Consider the following 16,275-nt stretch of genomic DNA (forward strand, 5'->3'; position numbering starts at 1 on the left):
GAGGGATAATCAACAATCAGCTGGCCCCATTGTTTGAACTTGTGTCAAAGTGGCTCATGATGGTGGGAATGTGCTCACCTCATGACCAGAAAGCAAATAAAAAAGAGGAAGAAACCAAGATCCTACAATCGCCTTCAAGAGCATGCCACAATGACCTTGATACTTCTCAACTGGCCTGTTTCCTAAAGTCTCTTTCAGCTCCCAGTAGAGCCATTCTAGAGACCAAGATCTCAACACGTGGGAGACAAGATCCAAATGTGGTAGGTGCTAAAAGCTTTTAAGCAGGAGAGAAACATGCTTCTATCTGCGGTTTTGAAAGATCACTCTGGCACCAATGGAGAACTGTTAGGATAGCACATGAGTGGAGCCGGAAGATGCGTTAAAATGTGTGGCAGGGCTGGAGAGATGGCTTAGCAGTTAAGGCGTTTGCCTGCAAAGCCTAAGGAGGACCCATGTTCAACTCTCCAAATCTCACGTCAGCCAGACGCACAAAGGTGAGGCATGCGCAAGGTCGCACACGTCCACGAGGTGGCGCAAGCTTCTGGAATTCGATTTCAGTGGCAGAGGCTCTGGTGAGCCAATTTCTGTCTCCAACTTTTTTTTTTTTTTTTTTTTTAGTGTGGCGGAAGATTATAGTTTCCAACCAAAGTGTTTCTAGTCCCACTGGGCCTTCTATAACTGCTCCAAAGTGCCAGCAAGACTGTAGGTTCTCTCCCTGTAGACATCTGTGACTACCTTCCCTGGGGGTGGATGATTAAAGTGATGCGATATCACTGTGAAGTTAGGTCATAAAAGTGCATATAGGGGGCTGGAGAGATGGCTTAGTGGTTAAACGCTTGCCTGGGAAGCCTAAGGGTCCCGGTTCGAGGCTCGATTCTCCAGGACCCACGTTAGCCAGATGCACAAGGGGGCGCACACATCTGGAGTTCGTTTGCAGTGGCTGGAAGCCCTGGCGTGCCCATTCTCTCTCTGTGGCTCTCAAATAAATAAATAAATAAATAAATAAAAATTTAAAAAAATAAATAAAATAAGTGCATGTAGGATCTACCTGGACTTCTTGAGATCTAGACCGTTAGAGCCTTAAGAACTGTGATCACCCCAAAACACACCATGCAGCAGACGTCCTGTGGAGAGACCACCACCGACTGGAAACAGGACAGTGACAGGAAAGACAGATGGGGTGATGAAGTGATGAAACCCACATCTTTTGTGAAGGGCTCTAGCATGTTCCCAATCTCCTTTGCTAGGGTTTCGTTACCCCCAAAGGGTGTGAAAATCTAGACACGCATGTTCTAAAGCTCACCCTGACAGTGTCCATCAAATCTGCTAGAAACACAGTTGGAAAGGAGATTACCTAAGACAACAGGTGTTTGAACTGCAAGTACTTTCAAAGCTACATGTCGTTTCAACCTCTTTACAGTAAGACCCCCAGAACCACTGTGAGGGACCTTGACTGCATCAACCTAGCCGTTCTTTTGGGAAAGGCTCTCACTTGATCTTGAGTACTAATCCAGATAGCCTGTCCCCCCAAATGGTCCCAAGGTATAACCGTGAGCCTGTGTGAACAGGGCTTGGCAAATTCCTGATGCCGACAGTGATTTTTCCCTTTTGACTGAGTCTAGGGAATTAAGCCCAAAAGTGTTCGCTTATTCTCTGATGGCCTGGTTTTTGGTGAGAAAGACAAGAGGGAAAGAAGATTTGGGGTTCTCAAGTCGGGAATGATGTCACGGTGTCAATCTGAAGTAGCCCTTACAAGACTCGTGCTGTGAATGATTACCAGCTAGCGTTGTTGTGGGAGGTTCTGGAAACTTTGGAGGAAGTTAGTCATCGGAGACAGGGGTGATAGTGTGGCTGTGTTCTTGCCCACACCCCTGTCTTTGGTCTGTCATGTGAACTGTCTCTACCGTGCACTTTCACCACCACGGACAAAGCTCTCCTGCTACGCCTTCCCCTCCATAATGGACTGAAAAATCCCTTTCAAACCATGAGCCAAAGTAAGGCTTCCCTCCTCTTGTTTGTTTCTGTCAGATGTTTTAGTGCTAGTGATGCAAAAGAAACTAATACAAATATCATGGAAATTATTTCCATTAGCAGGAGATACAGTTCAGTCATCTCCTGTTTCTTTGTGAACAGGTGTTTTACCAACAAGGAGCTTCAAACCTAGTGAAAGATTTTACTCATGTCAGTACTCCGTCCATTAAATTAGAAATGAACGCATTCTGTTCTAGCAGGAAGACATCTTGTTCCAGCTCTGGGAACTTTAGTTATCACAACTGAATGAACCTTTACAATCTCCTGTGATTCACAACACGAAACTGCCTATACTATGACTTCGGAGCTAGGAAAGGAGGGGAAGGGACATTGAAAATATTCACAGGACAGGAATATTAACTTACTTTACCCCAAATTCCTACTCTTATGTGCCTGCTCTTCCAGATGCATGAGCCACCTTGTGCATCTGGCTTACATGAGTTCTGGAGAGTTGAACCCGGGTCCTTAGGTTTCACAGGCAAATGTCTTAAGTGCTAAGCCATCTCTCTGGCCCTACCTTCAAGATTTCTAACGTGATGCTTTCCCAGAGAAAACTGCCTATGATGAAGGGCCGCGTGGTTAAGATGGGGACTCTTCCTCCCTGTGTGGGCCATCCTTTCCTGGTCATGGACAGCAGCCACATAGATTGTCCTTAATGGCGCCCTCCAGGTGAAGTTAATAGGACCAACTCCATGCCTTCCCTGAGGGCATGCACACCTCTCCCACATGTCAGCCTTCCCAGAGGCAAAGAAATAACATGTTGATTTTAAAATTAAAACTGCTAGCAGCTACTGCCCTGTCTTAAATACAATTTAGTGCTGTAAAGAAAATAATCATGGGCTTGAGAGATGGCTTAGCTGTTAAGCTCTTGCCTGTGAAGTCTAAGAACCCCAATTCGAGGCTCGATTCCCCAGGACCCACGTTAGCCAGGTGCACAAGGGGGCGCACGCATCTGGAGTTCGTTTGCAGTGGCTGGAAGCTCTGGCATGCCTATTCTCCCTCTCTCTCTCTCTTTCTCTCTCTCTCTGCCTCTTTCTCTCTGTGTCTGTCGCTATCACATAAATAAATAAATAAATAAAAATAAACAAAAAAAGAGAAAAGAATCAGGATATTCATTTAGTTTTAAAACGTACAACAAATTTAGTCTTTGTAGCAGTCTTTGGGGCTAAGGATACATATATTGTGTATATTGCTGATACATTGACTTACAATGAGTACTCTTTTATGAATTTTTTAAAAATCAAATGTGGGCTGGAGAGATGGCTTAGTGGTTAAGTGCTTGCTTGTGAAGCCTAAGGACCCCGGTTCAAAGCTCAATTCCCCAGGACCCACGTTAGCCAGATGCACAAGGGGGCGCACGCATCTGGAGTTTGTTTGCAGTGGCTGGAAGCCCTGGCGCGCCCATTCCCTTTCTATCTGTCTCTTTCTCTCCCTCTCTCTCTGTCACTCTCAAATAAAGAAATAAAAATGACAAAAAAAAAATTTTTTTTTTAAATTAAAAATCAAATGAACTTAAGTCCGTGTCAATTTAAAATGTAATTAAGGGCTGGAGAGATGGCTTAGTGGTTAAGGCGTTTGCCTGCAAAGCCAAAGGATCCCGGTTTGATTCTCCAGGACCCACATAAGCCAGATGCACAAAGGGGCACATGCGTCTGGAGTTTGTTTGCAGTGACGGTGTACCCATTCTCTCTCTCGCTCTCTCTTCCCCTGTTTCTCTCTCTCAAATAAAAATTAAATAAATAAATAAAATGTAATTAAAATTTTAGACAAGACCTCTCCCTCTTTGATAGTATTATGTGTTACATGTCTTTATTAGTATTATGTATTTCATGTCTTTATCACATGTAGAAGGATGGACGTTCACTTATCATGCTGTCTTGTGTTCATGTGTTTCTTGTAGCCTGTCTTTATGTGTAACTAAATCTTTGGCAATTAAGTGTTCTGATTTTAAAGTGTTCACATGTTCATAGACGTATTTTTAAGATAATGCTAAGTTGCTAGAAATAGGTTTACAACCCATTTAACATAATTCATCTCTGTGCTTTTGACTGTATGCTTATTCATGCTGATTGCAACAACATGTTTGTATACCAAGTTGTAATCCCACTTCTAACATTGCCTTCTAAATGCTTATTATGGATTAAATCTGTAAAAATTAATTAATTTGGGGTTACTGACAAAGCACAGGAGCGTTGGTAGGTTTGGCCTGTATGTAACTATTAAATCTAGTACACATGCTTTCTGTCAAGTACAGCTTCCTGGGTTTTAATGTTAATTTCTAAATTTTACAATGACAATGGTAACTTAAAAAATATAGGAAGGGACCATCCAGTAGAAGAAGAGATAAAATTACAATTATTGTTTCTAGCTAAGAATGTTAAAGGAAAGGGAAATATTTTTAGATCAGAAAAGACTTTGTACAGTGAGAGATTGTTCTAAGTAGAAATTGAAATAGAAAAAAGTAGAAGGTTAAATATTTTGTAAAAGGGTCTAAGAGTTGATGTAAGAAGGTTGTGGAACTTAAACTGAAATAAAATAGGTTAACATAAAAAGTTGGTTCTCTGTATTTTTCTCACCTTGATTGTTTATATAATGCAGACTTAACTCAAGGTTAAAATTCATGGACTGGAAGGATTGCTTAGTGGTTAAGGCACTTGACTGCAAAGCCAAAGGACCCATGGTCAATTCCCCAAGACCCACATAAGTCAGATGCACAAGGTGGCAAATGCGTCTGGATTTCATTTGCAGTAGCTGGAGGCCCTGGCTTGTCCATTCTCTCTCTCTCTTTCTCACTGTATGCCTCTTTCTGTCTCTCAAACAAATAAAATGAAATGAAATGATTTTTTCTTAAATTTTAAAAAGGTTAAAAATTCAGGTATTCATAGATTTTCTACTATGTTAAGTTTTGACTATAAAACTGTGTTATTAACAAAATCAAGATATATTTAAACTGGTTTTTATTTGTTTAGTTAAGCTTTATGTAAGTGTGACAAGAAAGTCAAAAAAGCAAGATTAATATAAGTGATCTTCTGGACATTCAGTAAGAAAATCGGGCACCTTTACAGTTCCATCAATCCACCTCAGAGGGTCCTACAGCAGTCTAATTTCATCTACCTGGATCCCTTTTGATTGTTCTCCAAGGGCCTAAGAACAACAAGAGTAGATCTCCCCTCACCCCCCCAAAAGCCCCTCTTCATTCCCACTTCAACCTGAAGAAACTAGATCAAATCAACACCCATCTTAAAAATCTTGGGGTCTCAACTCTTGAAAGGGGAATGTATAGGCAAACATTAGACTTGGAGGTCATTAAGACTGCAGACCCAATTTCCTTTTTCCACAGTAACATTAGAAGGGAAAGAGCCACTCTCTCTTATCTAGAGGCCTGATATAAAAAATATAATGCTAACAAATTAAAAGGTATATTTAAAAGATTATTAGATTTCTGATTAATATATTTGAGAATTATGGGGCTTGAGAGATAACTTAGAAGTTTGGGCACTTGCCTACAAAGCCCATGTTCAATTCCCCCGTACCCACATAAGCCACATGCACAAGGTGGCACATGTGTCTAGAATTTGTTTGCAGGGGTTAGAGGCCCTGGTGCACCCATTCTTTCTTTTCTCTCCCCCTCCTCTCTCTCAAATAAATAAATAAAACATTTTTTAAAAACCTTAAGATATTTGAAAATTAAACAAAATATAACATGAGTATATTATTAAGTGTTATTAAATTTCTAAATTAAATTCAAGTTTTATTAAATATGTTTCTGCTCCTAATAATGTTTACAAAATGCCTGATTCTCTGTTTATAACAATAGATCTTATAGACATTACTTTTTTTTTTTAACCAATGTTCAAAAATGGCTTAAAAACAAGAATTTGTGTTTTGTCTTTTATTAAATGAGATCCCTAAAACTTATGATTTAAGTTATATCCATATATATATATTTTAAAATTTTAAATAAATTTTAAAATTTAATATATGTATATACACACATACATCTTTTATTTTTGTTTGGTAACATCTACTTCTCTGTTTACAACTATAGAAATAGATTTCTTAAATATTCTGTTCTTATATGGTTTTGCATTGGGTGAAACTTTGATAAACAACTGATAAGAATAAATTATCAACATTAATCAAAGTTTTAGCTTTTTCAGCCTGATATACTTTAAAAAAATTTTTTTTGTTAATTTTTATTTATTTATTTGAGAGCAACAGACAGAGGGAGAAAGAGGCAGAGAGAGAGAGAGAGAGAATGGGCATGCCAGGGCTTCCAGCCACTGCAAACGAACTCCAGACACGTGCGCCCCCTGTGCATCTGGCTAACGTGGGTCCTGGGGAATCAAACCTTGAACCAGGGTCCTTAGGCTTCACAGGCAAGTGCTTAACCACAAGCCATCTCTCCAGCCCCTGATATGCTTTTTTATTCTCTAAAGTTGTCACTTATTTTGATCTCTGTACCAAGTAAGTAAAAATTATAAGCCATCTATATGAAAGACACGAATAACTGTTAAATTTGACATCTAAACTACAAAATTAAGTTCTTAATCTGTCATGTTTAAATTTTAAATTAAGATATTCCAAATATTGCTTAAATACTAGTTTATATACTATACTTCCCACCTTACCAAAGCCAAATCCTCACATTTACAGAAATTTCAATGAATTCCCTATCCAAGTTAACAGTTCCTTCTTCCTTGCTTTTACAGACAACATTCCTTGTTTCCTTACCTACATCCTATGTTACTATTTTCAACATTGGATATAATACTCATGGGTCACCTGTAAATGTCATGTCCCATACAAGAACATTCACCGTATTGAGGTATAATGATCAGATCATAATGGTGAATAGATTTAATATGATCTAGGAGTTTCTTTCATCATGGCTTTGGTGTCACTCTCCTGAAGAGCTGCCTCCTGGCCTGTTCGGGTGGCATTAATGATGCCATACCCTTGCTTTTGCTTGGCCCTTCCTCAGACAGCCTGGGCCATGATGGGGATGAGCATTGAGACCTGGCTCTGACGGGGCAGAGCTGGGAAACTGGGAAGGGTAGAAAGGATTCTCCTCCCTCTTGCAGTGATTGTGCCCCTCGAGAGGTGACAATCTAGTGAATGGTGGGGAAAGTAGGTGACGGTTATCTGTGGTAAGACTCCTGAGAAATTATTTCAATGCAACAATAAAATATGGAGTCTAAATCATGTTTTGTCCTTTAAAGTAGGGCTGGAGAGATGGCATAACGGTTAAGGCACTTGCCTGCAATGCTTAAGGACCCAGGTTTAATTCCCCCAAACCCACATAAGCCAGAGGCACATGGCGGTGCATACATCTGGACTTTGTTTGCAGTGGCTAAAGGCCCCAGTATACCTATTCTCCCCCTCTCCTTGAGTAAATAAATCAAATTAAAATTAAAAAAAACACAACCAAACACACGTGTGGTGGCATACACCATTAATCCCAGCACTTGGGAGGCTAAAGCAGGAGGATAGCCATGAGTTGGAAGCCAGCGTGGGCCACAGTGTGTTTCAGGTCATCCTGAGCTTGAGTGAGACCCTGCTTCAAAAAAAATAAAATAAAATAAAATAAAATAAAGCTGGGCGTGGTGATAGACGCCTTTAATCCCAGCACTCGGGAGGCAGAGGTAGGAGGATTGCTGTGAGTTCAAGGCCACCCTGAGGTTACATAGTAAATTCCAGTCAGCCTGAGCTACAGTTAAATCCTACCTTGAAAAACCAATAAATAAATAAATAAACTAAAATAAAAAACAAGCAAACAAAAGCCCCAGTAACAACAAAAGTGCAAGTAAATAAATAAATATGGTTTATTTAAAATGGGTCACTTACAACTGTACTCTGGCACATCCTAATCCCTGAAAACTGTAAAGATGTTCTCTCATATAATAAAAGAGATTTGGGGATACTGAGACAGGGGGATGTTCATGCCTACAGGGTCCCAACCTGCACACAAGGAACTTTTTTTTTTTTTTAATTTGAGAGCAACAGACACAGAGAGAAAGACAGATAGAGGGAGAGAGAGAGAATGGGCGCGCCAGGGCTTCCAGCCTCTGCAAACGGACTCCAGACGCGTGCGCCCCCTTGTGCATCTGGCTAACGTGGGACCTGGGGAACTGAGCCTCGAACCGGGGTCCATAGGCTTCATAGGCGAGCGCTTAACCGCTAAGCCATCTCTCCAGCCCACAAGGAACTTTTTAAGAGGAAGAGCAAAGCAGACTAGAATGCTCAGGAGAGGGGAGCCATGAGGGTTTCTTTGCTGCCTACTTCAAAGATAATAAAGAGGGCTACATGCCAAGGAATGGGAGAAAGTTCTAGAAGCTGGACAATGTAAGGAGAAGCATTTTCCCTAAATACCTCCAGAGGAGCCACTTACCCCAAGAACACCTTTCTTTTAACCCAGTGAAACTGGTATCAGACTTCCAGAATTGTAAGCGAATAAATTTTTCTTGTCAGAATCTAAGAGTTTTACATTGCTTTGCTGTAGCAGCCACAGGAAATGAATACAGTACTTTTCAATGCTGTGCAGAATCCTCAGGACTTGGGTAAATTTTAGCCTTTCTTCCCCACGTTAAGAAATTCAAAAGAATGGTAGCTTGTCGCCACAAATAATATTCTGTGGATTCCAAAGCTAAACCACAGGAAACAATATCTGGGGGGAGAAAGAAACTAGACAATTTATGAAATGCAGTTCTATATCCCCATTCATTGTCCTGTCTAATTATAAACTGATTTTCACCTCAATTTGTACCCTGCCCAGTTAGTTATGAGTGTTTATAGGTGAACCCGTGAATTTGCATTTTTCATTAAATTGCTTGAATGGCTGAGTCTTGCAGGGATGAGGATTCAGCCAGGAAATTATGTTCCACACTTGTTATTAAGCTACAAGTGTTACTTTAACAATTAGAATCTCAATTTGTTTGTGGCTCTCCTGGGCCGCAGCTGGCCCCATCACGCCCTAACAACTACTTACCCAAGCTCAAGGCTGAAACTCAACTGACAGTGAGGCTTTGAAGTAAATGAATGTTTTCCTAAATGGAGCAGAACAGAGAGAACAAAGACAAGAGGATCCCTACAAAAAAAAAGGGGGGGGGGCTTCCTGTGACAAGGACAAGTCCTAGAGTCTGTGGGCTTTCAAAGAGGGAGGGAACAAAGCTTAACCAACAACAGCAAATGGAATGGGAAGCTCTATGAAATCCTACAGCGAATTCCAATTCAGTCAGAACAATTGAAAACAGGGAGATTAGCATAAGAATGTGATGGAATACACGAATTGTCAGCTTGCTAAGCAGCCCTTAATAGGAAAATGGTTTGAGATTTAATTTAATCTCTTTGATGATGTGGAAGTCACTTCAGGGTGTTACAGTATTTCCTGTAGTCATGAATATTAATCATTAGGGTACAGCGTTACATAAAACCCCGTTAGGAAATTTGAGTCTTCCACTGGCAAGCTTCTTAAGAACCGCACCACATAGGCATTTCTGAAGGAATGTTCATGGTTCGTAACAGGACTGTGAATGGACCCTCATGCCTGCCAGGCTGAGCCTAGCTCGTCCATGCTCAGGATTTCCTGTGCTTTGCATTCTTCACTAGTGTAATGGGAGAAGTTCCCCAGTCCTGGGTCTGCAAACACCTCCCACTTGCTCTTATGATCTGGATCCCTAAGCAAAGGGACACTGTCACTTTTCCCATAATACCATTCAAAGTGCCAGGTACCTGGTGGGTACCAAACTATAGCTACCCCATGAATGCCTGGATGGTGGTTGATTTCCATAAACCCATGTGGTCTTAGGATTCCTTCCTGCCTTGGTGTCTACAAGTTCATCTATACTGGCCACAAAAAAAAAAAAAAAAAAAACCACCAGGAGCTGACAGATAGCTGGAAGAAGCCATTCTGCATGCAGTTCAATGGGAGAAAAAGAAATCATCAGTGAAGATACTCATCAGTGGACACTGCAAGCCTTATATTTGGCCAGCCAGGCCAAATGAGCCAATGGGTGCAATAGTGGCACATCTGTTATGGGGAAACCAACTGCCCTCTAATTGGACTGGAGGCCCACTCCATGGGAGGGAATACATCCCTGATGCTGAAAACTTAAAACAGGGGTAGTCATGAGCCCTAGGGGTGTAACGTCTGCTGTTGTCTGGCCAAATGTATATACTATGCTTATCAAACTGCCCAGTAAGCAGTTCTGTTAATGTTCACACCCGTTTATTAATGCTACTCTCACTTTTGGTTGAGAATCTCCTCTTTTTCAGATGGCAGTGACCTTGGGACAACTCAGAAGGTATCATAGTGATGGAAAGAAATGACCACAGTGCTCAGTACTGCAATATCTGTATCACACCTTCCAAGCCTCATGGTCTAATGGCAGAAAGAATGTAAGAGCCAAAGGTAGGGCAAGACTCCATAGAACATGCTCCCTCCAGACACAAAATGGCCTGGATATCCATGGCCTCATAGTGCCTGACACTACCTACATAAGACCATCATAAGAGGAGGAAAAGATCATGACATCAAAAGTAAAAGAGAGACTGATTGACATGGGGAGGGGGTATGATGGAGAGTGGAGTTTCAAAGGGGTAAATGGGGGGGGGGTATCTCCATGGGGTATTTTTTATAATCATGGAAGTTAATAAAAAACTTAAAAAATTTTGGGGCTGGAGAGATGGCTTAGCTGATAAGCACTTGCCTGTGAAGCCTGAGGACCCCGGTTCGAGGTTTGATTCCCCAGGACCCACGTTAGCCACATGCACAAGGGGGCACACGCGTCTGGAGTTCGTTTGCAGAGGCTGGAAGCCCTGGCGCACCCATTCTCTCTCTTTCTCTCTCTCTCGCTGTCGCTCTCAAATAAATAAAAATGAACAAAAAAAATTAAAAAATTTTTAAAAAAACCACCAGGAAAACTGGACAAAAAAAAATGTGAGGAGATAACATGGTGACTAAGGAGAACATATCCTTCTGAGTTCTAAAACTGACTTTTCTCTTTGAAAGAGTGGATGATCCCAGAACTCTAAGATTAAAGAAAGAAAGAAAGAGAGAGAGAGAGAGAGAGAGAGAGAGAGAGAGAGAGAGAGAGAGAGAAGGAAGGAAGGAAGGAAGGAAGGAAGGAAGGAAGGAAGGAAGGAAGGAAGGAAGGAAGGAAGGAAGGAAGGAAGGAAGGAAGGAAGGAAGGAAGAAAGGAAGAAAGGAAGAAAGGAAGAAAGGAAGAAAGAAAGAAACACACAAAATAAGGCAAATTAAGGGCTGGGGGAGAATTTAGTGATAGAGTATTTGTGTGATGACTCACAAGGTCCTGTGTTCCCTCCTAAGCACCAAAAACTAAAACAAAACAACCAAAACAGTTATGAAAGTGAATGCTCTGAACCCTGTTTGATGACGCACACCTTCAATCCCAGCCCTGAGGAGGAACATGTAGGAAGATCGATGTGAGTTTGAGGCCAGCCTGGGACTACCGAGTAAGTTCCAGCTCAGCCTGGGCTAGAGTGAGACCCTACCTTAAAAAAAAAAAAAAAAAAAAAAAAGAGACTACTATAATTTGGATTTAAAGTGTTCTCTCCCTCAAGCTCCGTCTTAAGGCTTGGTCCCAGTGTGTGGCTGTTTGGAAGAGGTCGCGCCTTTAAGAGGTGGGGCTTATTGTAGGTCTTCATTATGGGGGAGGGGAGGTTGGGGCTGGAGGAGGGAAATGTGTCTTCAAAGTGAAGGAATAGAGAAGAAAGGTAGTTTCTTTCAGGCAGCTTCAGTTAGAGACAGGCCCAGAGAGAACGGAGGCCACCTCGCCCTGGCATGAAGGAAACTCTGGGCAGAAATGGAACTCCTGTCTGATCTACAACAGCTACAGCGCCCCCTGCTGCCCACAGGCTAGCTCGCTACCTAGGTGGACAGCCTTCCTTACCCAGGTGGGCTGACCCTGGGGTCCGCCCTTCAAATCTACAAAATGTCAGGAAAAAGTGGCACAAACCAATCGAGTCTTCCTTTTACATGCCTGTCAAAAAAAATACACTTTCAATCGGCTATAAAGGCTGTTGTTGGCCTTTTCCTCTGATTCTCTGGGTTCCTCCTTGCCTTACCCTGTGCAGCCTGGATACACATAATTAGAATACATTGTAGGAATATTAAGCAGCCATTGAATTTTCTTTATGAAACATTTTTGTAACAAGATAAACTTGTGCTTCTATGCTAAGTGAAAAATAACAAGATATAAGATTTCATACACTGTATGGAATTAAGTGGATATTTTTCAGTGCATGAAATAAGGCCAGGAAAGATATATTTTCAAAAGCTAGGGCTGGAGAGATGACTTAACAGTTAAAACACTTGCCTGCAAAGCCAACAGACCTAGGTTTGATTCACCAGGATCCACATAAGCCAGAGGCACAAGGCGGCACATGTGTCTGGAGTTGGTTTGCTGCAGCTGGAGACTTTGATGAACCCATTCTCTCTCTGTCTAACCCTAACCTTCTCTCTCTCTCTCTACTACTTTCTCTCTCTCTCTCTGTCTCTCTCAAATAAATAAATAAAAATAACAACTGTCTCTCTCAAATAAATAAATAAAAATAAAATATGTTTTTTAAAAAATTTTTTTGTTATTTTTATTTATTTATTTGAGAGAGACAGAGAGAGAGAGAGAGGAAGAGGCAGATAGATAGAGAAAGAGAGAGAGAGAGAGAGAGAGAGAGAGAGAATGGGCACACCAGGGCTTCCAGCCACTGCAAACGAACTCCAGACGCATGCACCCCCTTGTGCATCTGGCTAACATGGGTCCTGGGGAGTCAAGCCTCGAACCAGGGTCCTTAGGCTTCAAAGGCAAGTGCTTAACCGCTAAGCCATCTCTCCAGCCCTAAAATATGTTTTTTTTTTTTTTAAATAGCTATTAGATGTCAGGCATGATGATGCACGCCTTTAATCCCAGCACTTGGGAGGCAGAGATAGGAGGATCACCGTGAGTTCAAGGACACCCTGAGACTACATAGTTAATTCCAGCCTGGTCAGCCTGGGCCAGAGTGAAACCCTACCTCGATAAACCAAAAAAATAAAAAATAAAATAAAATAAATAAATACCTTTTAGCAGTGATGGGTTTTGGATAGGGTGGAACAATGAATGATTTTCCCTTTATCTTCTATATTTTTCTATGCTACCCATCTTTTTACAGTAGATATCATTATTGTTGTTATTATTATTATTGCTCAGGGGAGAGGAAATATCCCTCAATCTTGCTATCACTTCCATCTTATCTCCCTGAGACGGGGTCTTTTCCTTTAGTCCCACACTGCTTAGGGATTGATTTGAAACTGCTATTTCAGATATTCACCGAGTGAAGGAACGCCTCCGGTGGGCCACCCAGAGAAAAGTGGTTGGCAGAGCTCAGAGATGTCCCAGGGTGGGGAAGAATGCTCACTTGGGATCCTTGCTTTTATGTCCCTTCACTGGTTGTGCTGGCCCTTTAACTGCCCATGTGGGTTCCGTTCTTCCAGCCTGACTGCAAGGCTCAGTCCCAGTTCTGGTCTCTTTCTCTCAGCTCTGTCTCAACTCCATCTTCTTGGTAAGACAGCTCGGCTCCACTCGCCCCTGGTTTTGTCTCCTTGAGTCAGTCACATGTCCCTTCCATCCAGCACTCCACCATTCCGCTTTGGGACTGCAGTTCTGCCTCAACAAAACATCTGCCCATGGGCTGGAGAGATGGCTTAGCGGTTAACCGCTTGCCTGTGAAGCCTAAGGACCCCGGTTCGAGGCTCGGTTCCCCAGGACCCACGTTAGCCAGATGCACAAGGGGGCGCACACGTCTGAAGTTCGTTTTCAGAGGCTGGAAGCCCTGGCGCGCCCATTCTCTCCCTCCCTCTATCTGTCTTTCTCTCTGTGTCTGTCGCTCTCAAATAAATAAATAAATAATTTTTAAAAAATATTAAAAAAAAAAAACATCTGCCCAGATATCCTAGGGTTAGTGTGGCCTCTGAGCTGAGCCTTTAGGACCAAAAAGCTCCCTGTCTTGGCCCTGCCATCTTCTGACAGATAATGCTTCACCACATGCCCCACTCGTATGCCAAGGTAACTGCCAGTCCCTACCAGTCTTGCCACCCATGTAGCCCCTCATGCAGTCCGCAGCAGAGGCCTTCCTAGCCCTCTGCTGAGTTCTGTGTTGTCTTCTTAGGTTTGTGTCTGGGTGACACCCACAGCTGGGCAAGCTGGCAATGCCACAACCATAGTTCGACGTGGGCAATGTTAGCACCCCTTCTCTTGTTCTCTTTGGGGACTTACTCAGGGTGAGTGACTTGAGAACGTCCAGTGCAGTGTCTCTTAATAAAGTGATGGGTAGTTTGATATAATGATGGAGTGGAACCTGGAGTCCACACCCTGCTCTTCTTCAAGAGTCTATGAAGGGCTGGAGAGATGGCTTAGCCATTAAGCGCTTGCCTGTGAAGCCGAAGGACCCCGGTTCGAGGCTCGGTTCCCCAGGTCCCACGTTAGCCAGATGTACAAGGGGGTGCATGCGTCTGGAGGTCGTTTGCAGAGGCTGGAAGCCCTGGCGCACCTATTCTCTCTCTCCCTCTACCTGTCTTTCTCTCTGTGTCTGTCGCTCTCAAATTAAAAAAAAAAGAGTCTATGAAGTTGGGGGACTGGGAAGATGCCACGGTGGATAAAGTGTTTGCTGAGAGTTCAGATCTCCAGCACCTATGGAAAATGCCAGGCATGCTGACATGCTCCCTCCAACCTGGCATTGACTTCTGCCTCATAAGCACACGTGCATGTAAAATACACTCACACGTGTACAAACACACTCACACATACATGCATACCTCACACATGCTAAAAGTAAATAAAAAGAAACTCATTTTTACCAAAAAAAGAGTCTATCAAATTGTTAATCGATGATGGTGAGCTCACATGGCTGGCCCTGCGCATTTTAACATGGGGAGTCACATCTACCCATGAAATGTCCCTGTAAGTTGGTAGTTCCATTTTGCAGATGACAGCATCATTTATGGCAGCAAGCTTGGTCAAAGTCACAAAGGATCAGAACCCAGCTCAGATGCCCGGTTGCAACTCCAGAAGACACGAGCCCCAGCCAAAAGGCGCTGGGTTTGAGAGGTCATTGCAATGAATCAATGAAAGAACCGTGATAAGTATGGCCAATGTCTTTCTGCACCCCAAAGCTCAGGGTCACCCCTCCCAGGCTAGAATGTGGGCCTGGCATAGTTTTCAGAGATGTCCACCAATGTGAATTTCCATGCGCCATTTCTGTCTATGCAAATTCCAACTTACACACACACACACACACATACCAAGCCAAATAGATTGCACTGGTGAGCCACCAGCTGGCAAACCTGTGCCCTATGCTGTCCTGTGTACTTGCAAGTCTTGCTGCTGACGCCTGTTCCTCTTCAAAGCCCCCACATTGAGTCTAAAAGGCTGGGGCCCCATACCTGCACAATCTCGAGCATCTCTGCCTTGCTGATGTAGCCGTTTCCGTCCAGGTCGTACATGCTGAAGGCCCACTTCAGCTTCTGCTCCAGCTTGCCCCTCGACGTGACACTCAGGGCGATGATGAATTCTCTAAAGTCGATCGTCCCATCTCCGTTGGCATCAAAGGTGCGGAAGACGTGCTCTGCAAACTTGGAAGCATCCCCGTACGGGAAAAAGTTCCCATAGATTTTCTTAAACTCTTCCATGGATAAGTGTCCGCTGGGGCAGTCTCTCAAGAAACCCTTGTACCACTCCTGGATCTCATGCTCTGTAAAGTCTGTGCTTTCCAGCAAGTCCTGCATGACCTCCGGACGCAGCTTGCTGTTCTGTTTCCCCATCCTGCTGGCAAGGACTCAACTGCAGAGAGAGAAGAAAAACACATATCATTTTCAGAGCTGCAATTTGAGGGCATATTTGATCGTTCTGGATTGTTCCTTGAGATAAAGAAAAAGCAATCAAACTCTGTGCTGGCGCAAGAATGCGGTGTAGGTTTTGAGATGTTGCAGCCAAACAAAATGTTGGGAAGACTGTCAGAGAAGCAGCGTCAGTAGCTAGAACCAATGAGAAAGCCAAAGATGGATGGATGGACAGATGAGTGGATATACAGACAGATGAGAGAGGGGAGAAAGGAAGGGAGAGGAGAGAGGGAGGGAGAGAATATGAATATCCTGGACTTTTCAATTTGTAAGAGGTCGAACCTCGGTTTAGGAGGACTGTGGCTCTAGTTTCAAATCCTACAGGAAAAAAAAAAATGAGTGGAAGGGAG

General features: G+C 42.9%; 1 protein-coding gene across 6 annotated transcripts in view; it reads right to left on the reverse strand.

Annotated features, from left to right (window-relative positions):
* The window catches only part of Ncald (neurocalcin delta), a 538,037-nt gene that overhangs the window by 20,610 nt on the left and 501,152 nt on the right, over positions 1-16,275 (reverse strand). For all 6 annotated transcript variants that reach the window (XM_045143361.1, XM_045143362.1, XM_045143364.1 and 3 more), the window contains one exon: positions 15,470-15,866. In XM_045143361.1, the coding sequence (XP_044999296.1) occupies positions 15,470-15,847 (378 nt within the window). In that variant the 5' untranslated portion in view covers positions 15,848-15,866. The remainder of the gene's footprint in view (positions 1-15,469; positions 15,867-16,275) is intronic.

This window comes from Jaculus jaculus, chromosome 2 (assembly GCF_020740685.1).
Source record: "Jaculus jaculus isolate mJacJac1 chromosome 2, mJacJac1.mat.Y.cur, whole genome shotgun sequence".
NCBI classification, from domain to species: domain Eukaryota; kingdom Metazoa; phylum Chordata; class Mammalia; order Rodentia; family Dipodidae; genus Jaculus; species Jaculus jaculus.